Here is a 15458-nt window from a genome sequence, read left to right on the forward strand (position 1 = left end):
ATTTTTAGATTGCTCTTTCAAAGTTATTCCGACTATAAAAAAGAACCATAGCCCTCCAACGTACGGTTCCAAAGTTATAGGCGTTTAAAGTTTCAGTTAATCAGGGGGTAATGTCGTATAATTCTAATAGTATGTTTGCCTGTCTCAGATGAGTTGACAAAAGTGAGCCAAAAATGAATAACAAGCGTGATTTCTGCTTCTATTACAGTTATTTTGAAGCAGATTTTATGCTACTATTAGACTACGCCTCTAAGTCTAACAGTTTGTGAGTCAACGAATAACTTCATAGGCAATCAGTCTCAAATGTTTAATATAAAAAAATGTAGAAAAGCTAAGAATAACAATGAAAACAAAGCACTCACGACCTTTAGCTTGCTTGCTTTAGTATTGGCGACTTGTGGCGTTTCTGAATTAAATACTTCGAATGGCAACAGCGACGTCTTTCAAGCGACACACGCTTCGACTTTCATCGGGAAACGGCGGCCACGATTCTTTTGGCAAGGCGGGAACGCCCACAGTAAAAAGCCTCCTACTCTAAAACAGGCAAGCTCCTTTATACCCTTTCTAAAATACAGCTAGCCAATAACAAAACAGAACATGATAACAGCCAATTAGATACTAGAACAAAACAATAGTTAAAAAGCATTAAAGTTAATCAAACGATGTTCACGCTGATACGCACGTGGACCAGCACGTGATAGAAGTTCGACCTTCGTACCGTAACACTACAAATCGTGGGCTTTAGATGAATTATTGAACGTCGTTCAATGTTACCCCCTGATTTAGTGAAAACTTACTGTAACTTATCTCAGAGATGTTTCGTTGATGTTGACTCTTGTGGCAGCTGTACGTGAGACATGAGACGTGAGACGTGGAACTTCCCATTCACTTTCGTCACTTGAATTGTCTCTTGCCACACAGTCATTCGTATCAGATTCTTTATCCCCTTCCTCTTCGCTGTTGATAATCGCTGTTTCTGCCACCGGGCTGGGAAGTATTTGACTTTATGTCTAGCGAGGACTCTTGTGATGAGTGGCTACCTTAGACCATTTTTATTGGTCAGGTATGTTTTTACATAGTTTGTTTCTATTACATAGTTTGTTTCTATAACGGATCGTAGTGCTACATGCAGTGCTGGGACTGTCATGGGGCCCCACAGTCGAAGGCTGCAAAAACCTTTTTTGGATTACGCCCTTAGCAATGCAGTTAGATGGACTGTAAAAGGCATGAATTTTGAAATCAACGCCCCTGAAACACTTGAATTTGTATTTTAAGGTCTTTAACAGAACATATAATTAGTGACTATATAAAACAAATCATTAAAACAAATCAGTTTAAAAATTAGAGTTAATTTAATGTTTAAAAAACTGCTTTTCTTGCTTTCCTCATGGCGAAATCCTTAATCTTTTCCCACAATCTTTTCCAGCTGTCGTTCGCTCCCCAACCATCAGGAGAAGCCAATTTTGATTTTGAACCATTATTAATAGTGTGCATGGCAAACAATAGAGTGCAGCCTTTGTAGGACTGAAAACAAGCCAGCTTCTTCTTACTACCTCCCAATTTTGCTGCTTCACATTAAGGACCGTTGTTGGAAATTTGTGGCCGTCGCAATCTTTGGGAAACTCTGGAGGATGAGGCAAATGACCAGTTCTAACAACCTTTTCTAACTCCTTTATCGTTGGAAATCCGGTCAATGTGCCGACATAAAAACTAGATGATCCACTATGAACAGTATCTTGATTAATGATGAATCAGTAGTGCTTTCTCTACTTTCTGGGGTGTCATGGTCTACCGAAGCAGCCAAGCCGTTTGTGTCTTTTTCTTCTTCAGCGGTGCTTTGAACAGAGCTTTCACCAGGTTTATTTAAAGTTGAATCACCTTCCTTGTCTCTTTTGTAAGCACCTGCCTCAAACAATGTGCGCGAGGCTTTCTTTGCTTCTTTTTCTCGCATCTTTTTTCCTGCCTTTTCTGAGCACCAGACTTGTGCCTGTAAGATGACATCGCAGGGGTTGGTTGGATCGTGATCCCGCTTAGTGATTTTGATAAAGACTTTTATAGCGTTTGGATTTGTCTTGGTTCTTCGCATGTGCTTTTTCTCTGGTGTACGCCGTGAATGGAAGATTTAGTTTTACGTTTATAGGAAGTCCACACAAGGAATAACTAAAACATTTGACCTAAAAGTAGATATATGTAAGTGCAATCGAATTTTTCGGCTTCCGGAGAAGTATATTGTGATCGTATCGTCAATGTTTTAATTATAAACCTTAACAAAAACAGGCCCTCATCATAGACCAGCTTGTTGATCCCTTGTTGAAAGAATAAATTTCGAATATCAATCGGGTCATGCCAATGCTGCTAATTGAAAACTCATAGCCAAAAATACATACCCTATTTTCTACGGGCCCCTCAAGGCCCCGGGCCCCCTGGTAACTACCCTGGTTACCCCCCCCCTCTCGACGGTCCTGGCTACATGTAGGTGAGTCCATGTGATTCTTGCAACTCAGTGAATAGCCAAAACCACTAAAGAATGAAGATCGTACATTTTCTGTATAATCTTCAAATTAAATATCATTAAACCAACAAGGAAATTTGTAATTCAAAAAAATCAGGGGGCAACATCAAAAGAAAGAAGCTCAATAATTCATCTAAAGGAAACGATTTGTAGAAAAATGTTCTTTAAGATAACTGTAATAGAAGCAGAAATCACGCTTGTTATTCATTTTTGGCTCACTTTTGTCAACTCATCTGAGACAGACAAACATACCATAAGTATTATACGACGTTACCCCCTGATTAAGTGCAATTTTAAACGCCTATAACTTTGGAACCGTACGTTAGAGGGCTATGGTTCTTTTGTATAGTCGGAATAACTTTGAAAGAGCAATCTAAAAATGTATTTAGATTTAAAATTTGAAAAGTTTACTTTTTTCTGACCATGACTTGTCGCTCCGACAATTACGTCACTGTCACGTGACAAGAACCAATTTTCCAAAATGTCCCAACTCGGAATCTTGATCCCTTTTATATATAATTTCATTCGAAAGAAGAAATGAATGTAGATCAAATAAAAGCAATAAAGAGAATATCTTGCAGATCCTTATTCAAATAAAAGACGCAATAGAAAATTTTCATGCATCTACTGCCATGTAACAACGTTGAAGGCAACGACATGTCGAAAGTGTCTATAGCTGGCTAAAGTTTAGCAAAAAAGGCGTGAAAAGATTTGGCTTTCCTTTTGAAATTCTTGGTTGCGTTTTCATCGCCAAGATACTTCCTGTTACTCTTTATAACCCTAAAAATTTTCGGAGCAGCACATTATGGCTGTGTTTACACAATAGTGAATCCGATCCGGATCGGCGTTGCATTTACACGAGAACTGACAGTTCCGTATACTTTTTGCCCCGCTGTCTGAAGACCTTAGGTATCGCCTCTAGAGATGATCCCGTATGGATCCGATCTGGACAAGATCGCGTGTAGACGGTTGGATATGGTCTAGATATTGAAATGCTAACTAGTTTGTAAAATTATTTCTTGTAATGCCATTCATCTAATATTATAAATCCAACAAAAGTGAAAGCTAGAAACACGATGGAATAATACAGAATCGATATAAATGCAAAATATCACGACAAACAAACAAACTTGGTCAACGGGTTAATGTTTGCAGACAGATGTGATTACAGAAGGTTGATGAAGATGTTGAAGTAATTTTGAAGAAATTGCGTGATATCGTGAGATGAAAATACAATAACAAAAGGCACCTAACAGGAATTCGTCGGCCCCTTTAAAGCCTAATCTCTATTGAATGAAGCAAAACTCGATGAAAGCCAGCGACAAGCCAACAGAGAGCCTGCGCTCAAGACTATTTTACCTCTACGCGCTGCCAGCTGCTTTTCGCTCAGTAGTACAATTTGGTTGAGGCTACCTTTAAAACACGGAATACGGAATATGGAATCCGGAATACGGAGTACGGAATACGGAATACGGAATACGGAATACGGAAAACGGAAAACGGAATACGGAATACGGAATACGGAATACGGAATCCGGAATCCGGATTACGGAATACGGAATATCGAATGGTATTGAATATGGAAGGGTATATCATTTATCGATGTTGATAGACAGGATATGCAGATAAAGTGGCATCCAGGATATGAAATGTTATGTCATACAACGTGATTCAAAGTTCAGCACTAAGTATGAATAAAAACAAGGAACGAGGTACAGTTGTGTGAATACATGAATACCACTCGCAATGTTAGAAAAGAAAAATCAGAACGTTTTATCATTCGTCGTTACTTTCATATTTCAAAGATGCTTAGTCAGAGACAACATTGAGAGGGCACAGGGGGCTCAATTTTCATGTCAAAATACTTAAAAGGTAAAGCTCTAGAACCTTATCAACGTCCAGTTTAACAATACTTTATAAACATTAGTAACAAGCAAATAAAGAAAACTTTAGATACATAAATCCTTATTAAATGCATTTTAAATTTACTGTTTTGGTTGAAATTGTTCTTAGGACTGGGCCTGCCTCTGGAATGCAGCAAAAATTTTGTCGGATAGTCGGAAAATCCAATGTTTGTCGGAAAATTTGAAATATTTGACAAAATGTAAGGTTTTTATCGATCGTGTCCAAAAGGTCGCATATTTTTTTAACCTGTCGTAAAATAGGGCATGCTCGACCCTTCTTACTTATTTTCATTAGAGTATTTATCGGAATCATCGCATTGCTGAAATTTGTAAAGGAAATTAACGCTTTGGTTTCAGTTATTTTATAAATTCCCATTTCCGACAGTTAAAATTCAACTCAGTTCATTTCGAAATGAATTCGCTGGTGTTGTAGAAGACGCAAAAAGTTATTGTTTACGCCTTGACTTAGAAGAGCAAAATTTTGTCGAGCGAAGAACTCGCAGAAAAAAAGATGCCAGGGGAAAATTGCATGGATGAATTAGAAGGAAATAGGGAATCCGTATATCATCGTAATAGTAGATCAGCTCAATGAATACAAGATTCACGTCTCATAAGGCAATTTTGACAGATTTTGCCTTGCTCAACCCATAATGTTTTCAAAAAACAATTGAAAGGCAGTTGCAGAGGCGGATCTAGGGGGGTGCTATGGGTGCTTGAGCACCGGTCAGAATTTTCGGAGATATAACATTCAATGCATTTTCTCTAATCTCTGAAAAACGTCTTGAATCCTTTTAGATGATGTAAATGCATTTTCCAGTAAACTGATGACATACGGTCATGCGTTAGTTAGCATAACCTGTATCTGCTTTAAACTATAAATATTTAGAAATTTCATGTTGAGCTTCCCTGGAACCAATTTTTTTACTTGTCCATCAAACCACACTCTCGGCCAATGAGCTACTTCATGGGTGCTTGAGCACCCCTATCAATCAACCTCGAAGGTTAAAGTTGCAACTGAGCCAATCACATCACGCTCTGATATGTTTTTCCCCAATGTCGAGCACCCCTATCAATCAAACAAGGCTTCAACCAATCCGTTTGCCAAATTTCGGCTCATCTGAGCACCCCTATCAATCATTTAATGTACACTGGTGCATACCGTCACTGAAACGACTAAACCTGTTCGTGTAGCAGCAATGGCGGACATAAAGTCGTTGCTGTTGCAGGTGTTCTCGGTAATTTAGTTGCCAGTCGACTGAAGAAATTGAAACGGAAAACGAGCTTTTGAGTATTCAGTCAATCGTGAGAGAAGTTTTTGATAAGAGCGTGGTGGATGGTGGTGTCGTGACTTGTGGGAATACACAGATCGATGAGTTCGCTGAACTGCAAATGCCAAAGGTTCAAGTACTGTCCCGTGGAAGTTCTGACGTTCGGCCTTTCTGGTTGGTAGTTTCTTTTACCAGGCTTTAAATGCAAAACGTTTTAACAGAATATTTCTTGGATTAATTCGACAAAAATATCGAATTTTACAGAGAAAAATGCGCACCCCTAAAAAAGTGGTGCCAAGGATTTTTGGTTGTTGGGGTGGTATGGTAATTACTACCAGAATGAATTCGATACCCATTTCTTGCCAAATGCAGATGACCCCAAAAACGTACTACTTCAACACAAGGTACTTAGTAAAACAATCAATTTTTATCAACAAATTCTTACAAGTATTGATTTAAAGACATCGAGTCTTGGTAAATAGGCCTTCTCTATAGGGGGTCATTTGGATTCGGCGTGATCGCTGCTGTTTCATGTGTACTTGCATCCGTTGTTGACAACTTGCTATTGATGGAAATTGTTTTGTCAATCAGTACGAGGTGAGTTCATGTGACCAGTTCAAGGTCAACCAATAGCATGGATTCTTGAAAATCATGACTCAGCGGATTCTGGCACTTAGGGTATACCCAATCCATTTTATCTTGACTCAATGATATTTAACTCAATTTTCGTATAGTAATGGTCAGTTAACGTAGCAATGATTCATTTTTTTGTTTGAAACATTTTAGCTGCCTTTTTACAAAAATGAACCAGCGTCTGAATATTGCAGAGCAATCAAATATTGACTAACGACCTAAAATGTCATTCATTGATTAATGTGATGTATAAACTGCGAAGGTAGCAGTGTTATTTTTAACTAGCATTGCTAGCATATAAGCTTCTAACAAAAGAGATAATTTTCTATATAGTTATGCTTTCATACCTGAATTTAAAAAAGATTAATTTATCAAGATGGGTGTTGCCTTCATTTAACCGTAAATAAAAGTGGGGTGTGGCATTATTATGGCTGTTGAAGCAACGCCCTTAAGCACCCCTCAGATTTTCCGCTGGATCCGCCTCTGCAGTTGTGTGCAGTGTCATTCAAAAAGGTTGCGAAGAATTACGGCCTGGATGACGTAAAATTAAGAGATGAGTACAGCTCTTTCGTCAATAATTACCGTAAATTTAGGAAAGTTAGAGAAAAGAGCAACCCTCTGCCGGCTGCAGGAGAAAGAGAAAAACTTCCATTCAGTTCTTCAGTTGATGTTAAGTACAACCTGCAAAGTGCCTTTCCACAGCTGGTCCTTCTTTACAAGGTTCTCGTCACTTTGCCAATAGGTTCAACAAACTATGAAAGAGCTTTTTCAAAGCTGAGGATTGTAAAAAAATCGGCTACGGTCAACGATGGGACAAGACCGCCTTTCCTCTCTGATAACAATCAACGTCGAAAGTGATATTTTACAGTCGATAGACTATGGTGACATCATCGATTTGTTTGCTGCCACACCTCTTTTGAGAAAGATGCTGCTTGAGTAACAGTTTATATAAATATCATTTAAAGGTAAACTATTCTTTTGGAAGCGTTATATCTATTTAAGGTTCAGCATAAATAAATGCAAAGTAATTATGATGCTATTTAAAACTTGCCAAAAAATTTTTTTTGCTATAAACAGCTATAAACACTAACGTGACAGTTTATTGTCTAGTATAGCAAGAAGACTTGTAGGGTGTAAATTTATAACTAGTTGCAGTTTTGTTCATAGCGATTTATATTTGGTAAGTTTTGTTAGAATGAAGGCTATTATTGAACTTGAAGGTGTATAACGAACAGTCCATTCGTTAATGATTTCCAGATCCATTCGTGATATTGTCGTATCAAGTGTTGCAGTATATGTAGCAAGGGTAATCTTCAAGGAATGTATTGACAAAAAATTTGTCAGAAAAATCATAGTTTTATCGGAAAATTTTCAGCTTTGCCCCCCCAAAAAGTTAACTCCCACTGCGCCCCTGCATAGACCCCAAATCACAATTTTAAAAATAAAGAATGGAAGCTTTTCAGCAGTTATCACCGTTAATTTCAAAATCTTCAAAGGTAGAGGCAGCATTTAGGGTGGGGGCTCCGGGGGCTCAACCCTAATGTCATTATTCGAAAATTCCGAAGGCCAATCAGCTTATCAACTTCAGCGATTTGAAAGCTTATAGAAATTAAAATTTTGAATTAACAGTATTGCAGCTACCCTTATTTTAATTTGAAACTTGATTAATTATGTCAGAGTTGTCGTTATGTTTAATAGAACTAGTAATCTTTGCTGGTATAGTTGGAAGTGAAGATTCTTCACTCAAGTCCAGCTACCCATCGATATTTCTTGTTTCCAAAAAATAATATTTTGGAATTTCTAGAGAAAGCTTCCACTATTTACTTCCTTACTGTCCTGTGATCCTTTATTAAAGTGCCTGTGACATGATTTTCATACTTTTGGGTTTGTATATATATTCTTATGTAAAAAAGCCTGTTATTTTCATTTCTGAGGTTAGTTTTTACGTTTTGTGATAAATGAAGGAGTTATTGGCGATCTTCTACGCCAAAATTCGCCATCTTGGTTTTCAGAATGAGTAGACAGTGACGTCACGGGAGGGACCCGATCGCCTTCTTCTTCGAGTTTTTGTATCGTAGTCAATGAGGGAAATCTAACAGGTCCAAGATGAGCGATAATTCCAGAGAAAGTAGTGGCAGCGAAGATGAGATTTTTAGAAGGTAGCGCTTACATTGTTACAATAACAAGTTCCTCCCATGACGTCACAAGAGAACGGCGAATGATGATAAAGCGACTTGGCTGGGCCGCACTATTTTGCTTAATTTCAATATCAAAACGCTTTTATTCCAAAAAAAGTTCAGATCTACTATAAGAGCAGTGCAACGTTTCAATCAAGCGAATAAAAAAAATTATGTCACAGGCACTTTAAGCAAGGAACAAATTTCCGTATGTCTTCTTATTTTTATATTCGCTGGACCCAGACCACAGAAAAAGTCTCGTCAATGTAATAAATTCAGCGGTCTAAGCACTCATTCCCAGAATCAAAAGGAAAGAACGACAAACTTCTCAGAACAGCAAGATATATATCCACGAAATAAACAAGCGTTCTCATAAAACAAACTGAACATATTTGTCTTAGTATCTAAATACATAATTGTGCAACATAATGGTATGGCTCAAGGGACAAATAAATGATAAGCGAAGGTCTATTCAAAATCTGCGAGGTTAATAGGATTAAAAGATATTATGCTGAGAAAATGCAAATGTGTTTCTGAGTTGATTAAAAAAGTGTGAACGTCGAAAAACAAGCAAAATGAGCTTCAAAATATATTTCCTGTATAACCTTATTTGTAGCAACCATTAAACTAAATTGCCGAGCAACACAAGCATAGAACACAAGTGAGGCGCGGCGGTGCGGTTGCTGCGAAGCATGACGTGTGTTGCGAGGCAAAGCACAAAGCAGCATTATACAAAAACAAACCCAAAATGTCAATGCTTTGGAAGCCTTCCCATGATCACAATGTCACTCCGCATTGTTTCTCTGTGTTATTATATCATTTTGGGCAATGGGTTGGTAAATAACAGGTAACCAAGAATAACCCATTAAGATATTACTTTGTGGATCGTTTTGTATCTTCATCAACTCGCATCACGGCACCTTGCAAAATTCAGAACGATAAAAGCGAAATTCCTTAAGTATATATCCACGACATGTATCCCGAGGGACATTTTACTGTCAAGGAAGGCCTCCAAGATTATTGTTAAAATAAAAGTTGAGCCCCTTGTGCCCCCTCAATGTTATCTCTACCTAAGCATCTTTGAAATATGAAAGTAACGACGAATGATAAAACGTTCTGATTTTTCTTTTCTAACATTGCGAGTGGGATTCATGTTCGTTCCTTGTTTTTATTCATACTTAGTGCTGAACTTTAAATCACGTTATATGACATTGTATTTCATATCCTGGATGCCACTTTATCTGCATATCCTGTCTATCAACATCGATAAATAATATACCATTCCATATTCAATACCATTCGATATTCCGGATTCCGTATTCCGGATTCCATATTCCGGATTCCGTATTCCGGATTCCGTATTCCGTATTTCGTATTCCGGATTCCGTGTTTTAAAGGTAGCCATTTGGTTGAACTTTTTAGTGATCGCCCGCAAAAAGTTACCTAATTATCTGATTTGATTGCAAATTATCGCTTTTGTTTTGTACAAAGCACGGGATCGAGGATGAATTTTGACGGTAGTTTAAATGAGACAGAAATGAAAATTCATTGCAAGTGAGACATATGGCCTTTAACAATAAAGATTAAGGACAAAAGTGGGAAAATACTGCGTAGTAGAAGGTTTTCTGCCAGCCAATGAACAGCGTGACACACCGTCTTTGAGGTGACATCTCATTTTCCATCGAGGTTACAAATCGAAGGCACTACGAAGTTTCGTTTTACCTGCTTTATAGGAATAGTTTTAACAAATAGAGATGAACAGAGTTCAAGAAAAAGAAGAAAGTTCAAGTAGTAAATTCCATTATCTTGTTTGTGGATTTGCATTTTTGATTCAATTTACAGGATATGGCTTCAGCCGTACATTTGGGTCCATTTATGTATCAATGCAGGAGGAATTTGATGCAAGCAATGCTTCGATAGGTGAGTGATAACATTCTTTCATCAAACTTAAATCTGGGCACTTGGGGAGGTTGGGCAATAGAAAGAATTGTACGACAAAATCTTTTGACCCTTAAGAACAAGGATGAATATCTTCGTTTTATTAAAGAAATTGTCGATGTAGATGCTCAAAAAAAGTTGCTTGAAGTAGGTTGAGAAATAGCAGATTTTATTAAGTAAATTATTTTATAGAGTTTGATCATGGTCTCTATTTATCTGAGTAGTTGCGGCTATTAAAAGAGTGTGTCACACGGGACATCCTGCGTGGCAACACGCCAGTTGAGCAAAAGCTGTTTGGCTGAAAACCAATAGGGAATTTAACAGATTATTGTATCCGTGCTCATCGTACAAAGCTTTCACATTTTTGTATGTTTTATGAAAGGAAACGAATAATAAAGGCTCTTTTTTCAGTCTTATCCTATTTCTTTGGATAAGGATGGTGATGCAAAAAACAAAGACCACTTTTACAGCTAGGATAATGCAACTCGCAGCAAGGGCGCCAGAGCGATGGAGGCCGCGGGGGCAGCTCGGGGTTCAAACGTATCATTAAAGGTGTTCATTTCTGAGAGTTTTGACAACATCAGCAAAAGATGCTGCACGACAATGTTGTCCAGTTTGGCCAACATTTTTCGACGACAACAAAATCAACAAAATTCCGAGCAACATTGTCGCGCAACAATGTTGCCCAGTTTCGCCAAAGCTATAGGAGCAAGATTTGAACTTAAGCCATCGTCTGATTATTTAAAATACCAGTTATTCTATTAATTAAGTATATTTATCAACTGTTATACGTATTCAAATAGTGAATTATTCACCAAGGGAAGACGAGTGCTACGTCGGACCCGCTCCAGGCTCGATGCTTTGGCCCCTTCCATTTAACAGTAATAAACCTTAAATGCATTTAATGTCCATTTAAAATACGCATATATTTTCATTTATTTTGAAATTATATTCATAAAGCATCGTTAAACGTTTTCAGTATAGTTATGATTTGTTTATCTTATGATTATAATGTTATTTAAAATCATATTTTCAAAAGAGACGGTTCAACCTCTTCTTCTCTATTCAAGCATTGGCGAGTTCAATTCCGTCATCATTGCTATTCATGTTCGCAACAGTCGCAGTCATTATTTCTGATCGGATAGGCTTTCGCCTTTCAATATTTCTTGGAGGCATGTCGATAGGCGTCGCCCTATTGATGTCATCGTTCACTTCAAACATCATCATCATCTACCTGACGCTTGGAGTTTTATACGCTTTTGGTCAGAGCTTGTGTTATCACGGGTCTTTGTTAATTTTATCATTGTACTTTGAGAAGAATTTGTCATTCGCCCATGGTATAGTCTTATCGGGGAGCAATCTTGGTGGCCTAGCTCAGTCGCCCATCGTTGGCTACATCTTAAAACATAATGGCTTCAGTGAAGGAATACGGCTGTGCAGCGTCATTGCCTTGTTCATTATTCCAATGTCAGTTATTTTTAAGAGGCCTGGGGAGAGCTTCGGGTTCAACAGATGGAGTTGTGTAGAGAATGCAAAACGGAACGACACTGCCATTGGATCCAAGTACCTACCTCTGCATAAGAACAAAGCATATATGATTTTCATTCTTTCGACGATGTTTTGGCAGTTTGGAATTAACATAGACTATGTGCATATAGTAAGTATTGAAATATAGACCAACATCTTTATTTTGATTTAGGCTGCGTACACATTGAGCGAAATAGCGTAGCGAAGCGAATGAGCAAATTCGCACTCAGAAAGTTTGTACTGAAAACAAAGCGCCTGTTTATATCAAGACAGAGCGATAGCGACACGTAGCGAGAAGATTACTTCTCATGTATTTGCTCGCTGCGAACGGCAAAGAATAACAGCAATGGACGTTAGCCATACATACCGTTGCCATACAACCGATTAGTAATTGGGGATAGTCTGGCGATGCTGGTCTTCAACCAAACCAGTATGAAAGTACATAGCCTTATTTGGGAAAGAAGCTGGCCCAAATAATTGCCAACTGTACTTTAAATGGGAAGAAAAACAATGGCCATCCCCAATCCAATATAAATTTATTTCCGACTATAAAACGTAGATGTCTATGTTCTGAATCTGAAATAGCCTCGTCATTCCTCAACTGCGGCATCAAATGATGATATTCACCAGATAAAAGCAAATATTCATGAAAATCAGGTCGTGCCTCTTTTTATTTCGTGAACTAAAAATCGTCTTTCTTTTGAAAATAGAGAATATTTAAGAAATCAACTTTCAGATAAAATCATTATTTTTGTTTTAAATCAGCCACTGCGCCATCAAATTTCATCCTGCGAAACCGGTTGATTCGCGATTTTTCGCTCACAGCATGTTGTTCCGATTGCTTCTGTTTGCCCCTGTTCGCTTGGCTTCTCTTTTTCGCTTCAATGTGAGCGCAGCCTTAAAGAACCACATCTTCACAAATGAAGTTTATTTTGACAACTTGTGGACGTTGTTTAATTTACAGTTTAATGCCGTTTTCCATAACTCCTTTTCCATAACTAAGTTATTGAAATATTCATAGACATTATGGTTTGTTTCATATTTTCCAAGTTTCACCTTAACGTTTGAAAGCGAAACTTTTTTGTTGATAATATGTGCATGCTAAAGGGTAACCTATCTCTTCTCGAACTTCCTCTCAAAATAATTTCAAGCAAAAAATTAGAATCTAAGAAGCTCAGTAGAAGTTCATCTTGAGGATAAGAGAAGCCAAATAATTTATTTTCATAAAGTTAGAAAATGTAGGAAATGCGACAAATCTGGTGACAAAAAAGTATCGAAAATTGATATGCAGTATTATTAAACATAAAACACATTAAACATAAAAGAGTTATGAAAAAGAGATGTAATTGATTGTAAATAAGACATCTCAATATTTGGACCTCAAAGAACATCATGGCAACCATGCTACTTTCAGTTAAACCCAAATTGCTTATGGCCTGTCTACAAGATACAGCTTCTTGATACAAACCATAATGAAACATCGTCAAACATATGAACAAATTTTTGATCATATGGCTTGCTCCATGATACAGCCTTGTCTGGTACGAGAATTTAGCTGCATGCGGAAAAAATTTGAACATGTTTTACGATGTTCAATTTTCCAATCAAAATCGTCTATTACGAACGTACTCATGCTGCAAAATTGCAGATGGAACTGGAACGAGCTGTTGGGACCGCACTTGATGCCGAGATTCGACATATCAATTTGTTCAAGTTCACAAAAATTTGTATGAAAGGCTTCAGGAATTGTCCAGTTCTTGGCCCATGGTCACATTCGATTCCTTTTTATCTTTCAAATGTTCATAACAGCGGATATTATCGTATATGTTGAATACATCAGGCTAACATGACTGTATGTGTTCTGTGACCATTATCCAACACATGTTCCATGGAGTTTTGTATTAGTATGTTTCATCGTGTAGACAGGCCCTTATACCTAAAAAATGAAAGGAAATTACTTAAGCTCTATTTCTGAACTTTTTGTATAAAAAAGATAAATCGAGACAATTTCTGAACATTTCAAGCTTTGATAATTAAGTTTGTTTTTTTCCTTCTTTGCACAAAGCATGAAAAATTATTTGATTGTTCAATCGATATGCTTTTCTTTCCTCTTTGAGCACATTGATATTTCCATGATAAGAACAGAAGCCACTTCTTCCAAAGTTCTGTATGCTGGGTGCTCGTGTCATCGACTAATCGACAGGACATTAAATCATGTTCTCGCCAGCTACAAAGCTTATTTGTATGAAATATATTTACTCAAAAATCTGAAAACGTTTTATGGCGAAACGGCCAACATTATTGAGCAAGCAAAGTCGCCTTTTGACAAAGGTTTTCTTCGAATCAGTCTAGAGGAAAGCAATTGATTCCAACCTTTGAAGATAGAACGTGTTCATTTTCTCTCTTGGACTCTTCAATTAGGCGAGTGGTTAGCGGCTACCGACGGATCAAAACCAGGAACAAATCAATCGCGACATTCTCCTTCTTTCTGACTTTCAAATATATTATTGGAATTGACAAGAAAAGCAAAAAACAAAGCAATTTGCTCAATAGCAATTTGAGTATTGAGTTTACACTGGTAAAGATATCTTGAAATCATACAATGCTTAAAATTCAACATGACCAATTGGTTTTGATGTTTCTACATGTATCTGTATGCAAACTATTACTTTTCAGGTACGTTTGGCTCTAGACAAAGCAGTGCCTTACACTGAAGCAACATTCTTACCAGGCCTAACTTCGATCGCACAGTTCTTTGGCAAAATAGCTTTTGGCAAGCTGTCATCCATGAAAGTGGCAAGCAATTTGGCTTTGTGTCAGATTTCGACCGCTTTTATGGGAGTATTAATGTTTTTGCCATTTCTAAAAGGGTTTACTGGCCTAGCCATAATCTCGTTTGTTTTTGGCTTTGCCCAAGGAATGTATAGTGCCTCTAATTTAATTATTGTCAGGGAAATTGTAGGAACGCAGCAATTTAAAAGAGGATACAATGTCAATCAATTCGTTACAGGGGCTGCTATCATTTGCAGCCCCCCATTTGCAGGTTAGTAAAATAATTGTGGTTTGAACTGGGATGAAAGAATTATGTCGTGTTTATCAAAAGCATCATTCATTTAAACATAGCAATCGTTAATGTCAAATGATATCGAATTTTCTCGTTTATACATTAAGACATCTGATAAAATATCTCAAAATTCAGTTTGCTATACAATGTTAGACAAAATCATGCAGAGTGTAGCGATGGAATGATTTGTATTATGATTTAGCAACACGTTACAATCGCAGGGTGAAATTTACCTGATTTTATCAAGCAAGGCTTCCTGAATTTTCAACATCCAAAGTTGAATAACTTATACCTAATGAATAGGTTTTATATCTTTTAAAAATTTTCTTACTGTTTCTGAAAAGTTGAGTAAAGTTTCCCTATTGTTGAAGACACAGAAAAATGAGGCCTACTTAAAATCGCTTCCTTCCTTTTATTATCTTTTCTTATTTCTCC

The 15458-nt window shown here is 37.3% G+C and overlaps 1 protein-coding gene across 3 annotated transcripts in view; it reads left to right on the forward strand.

The window, feature by feature from the left end:
• Nucleotides 1-731: 731 nt before the first annotated feature.
• Nucleotides 732-15458, forward strand: part of LOC135680802 (monocarboxylate transporter 12) — a 41741-nt gene continuing 27014 nt past the window's right edge. Inside the window, exons 1-4 of one of the 3 annotated variants that reach the window (XM_065194997.2) lie at nt 732-1063; nt 10337-10414; nt 11503-12089; nt 14636-15002. In XM_065194997.2, coding sequence (XP_065051069.2) covers nt 10378-10414; nt 11503-12089; nt 14636-15002 — 991 coding nt within the window. In that variant the 5' untranslated portion in view covers nt 732-1063; nt 10337-10377. Of the gene's footprint in view, nt 1064-9838; nt 10415-11502; nt 12090-14635; nt 15003-15458 lie in introns of those variants that run through there. The other 2 variants (XM_065194996.2, XM_089113654.1) reach the window with 2 other exon arrangements.

This window comes from Rhopilema esculentum, chromosome 18 (genome assembly GCF_057945365.1).
Source record: "Rhopilema esculentum isolate cy_ngs chromosome 18, ASM5794536v1, whole genome shotgun sequence".
Taxonomy (NCBI): domain Eukaryota; kingdom Metazoa; phylum Cnidaria; class Scyphozoa; order Rhizostomeae; family Rhizostomatidae; genus Rhopilema; species Rhopilema esculentum.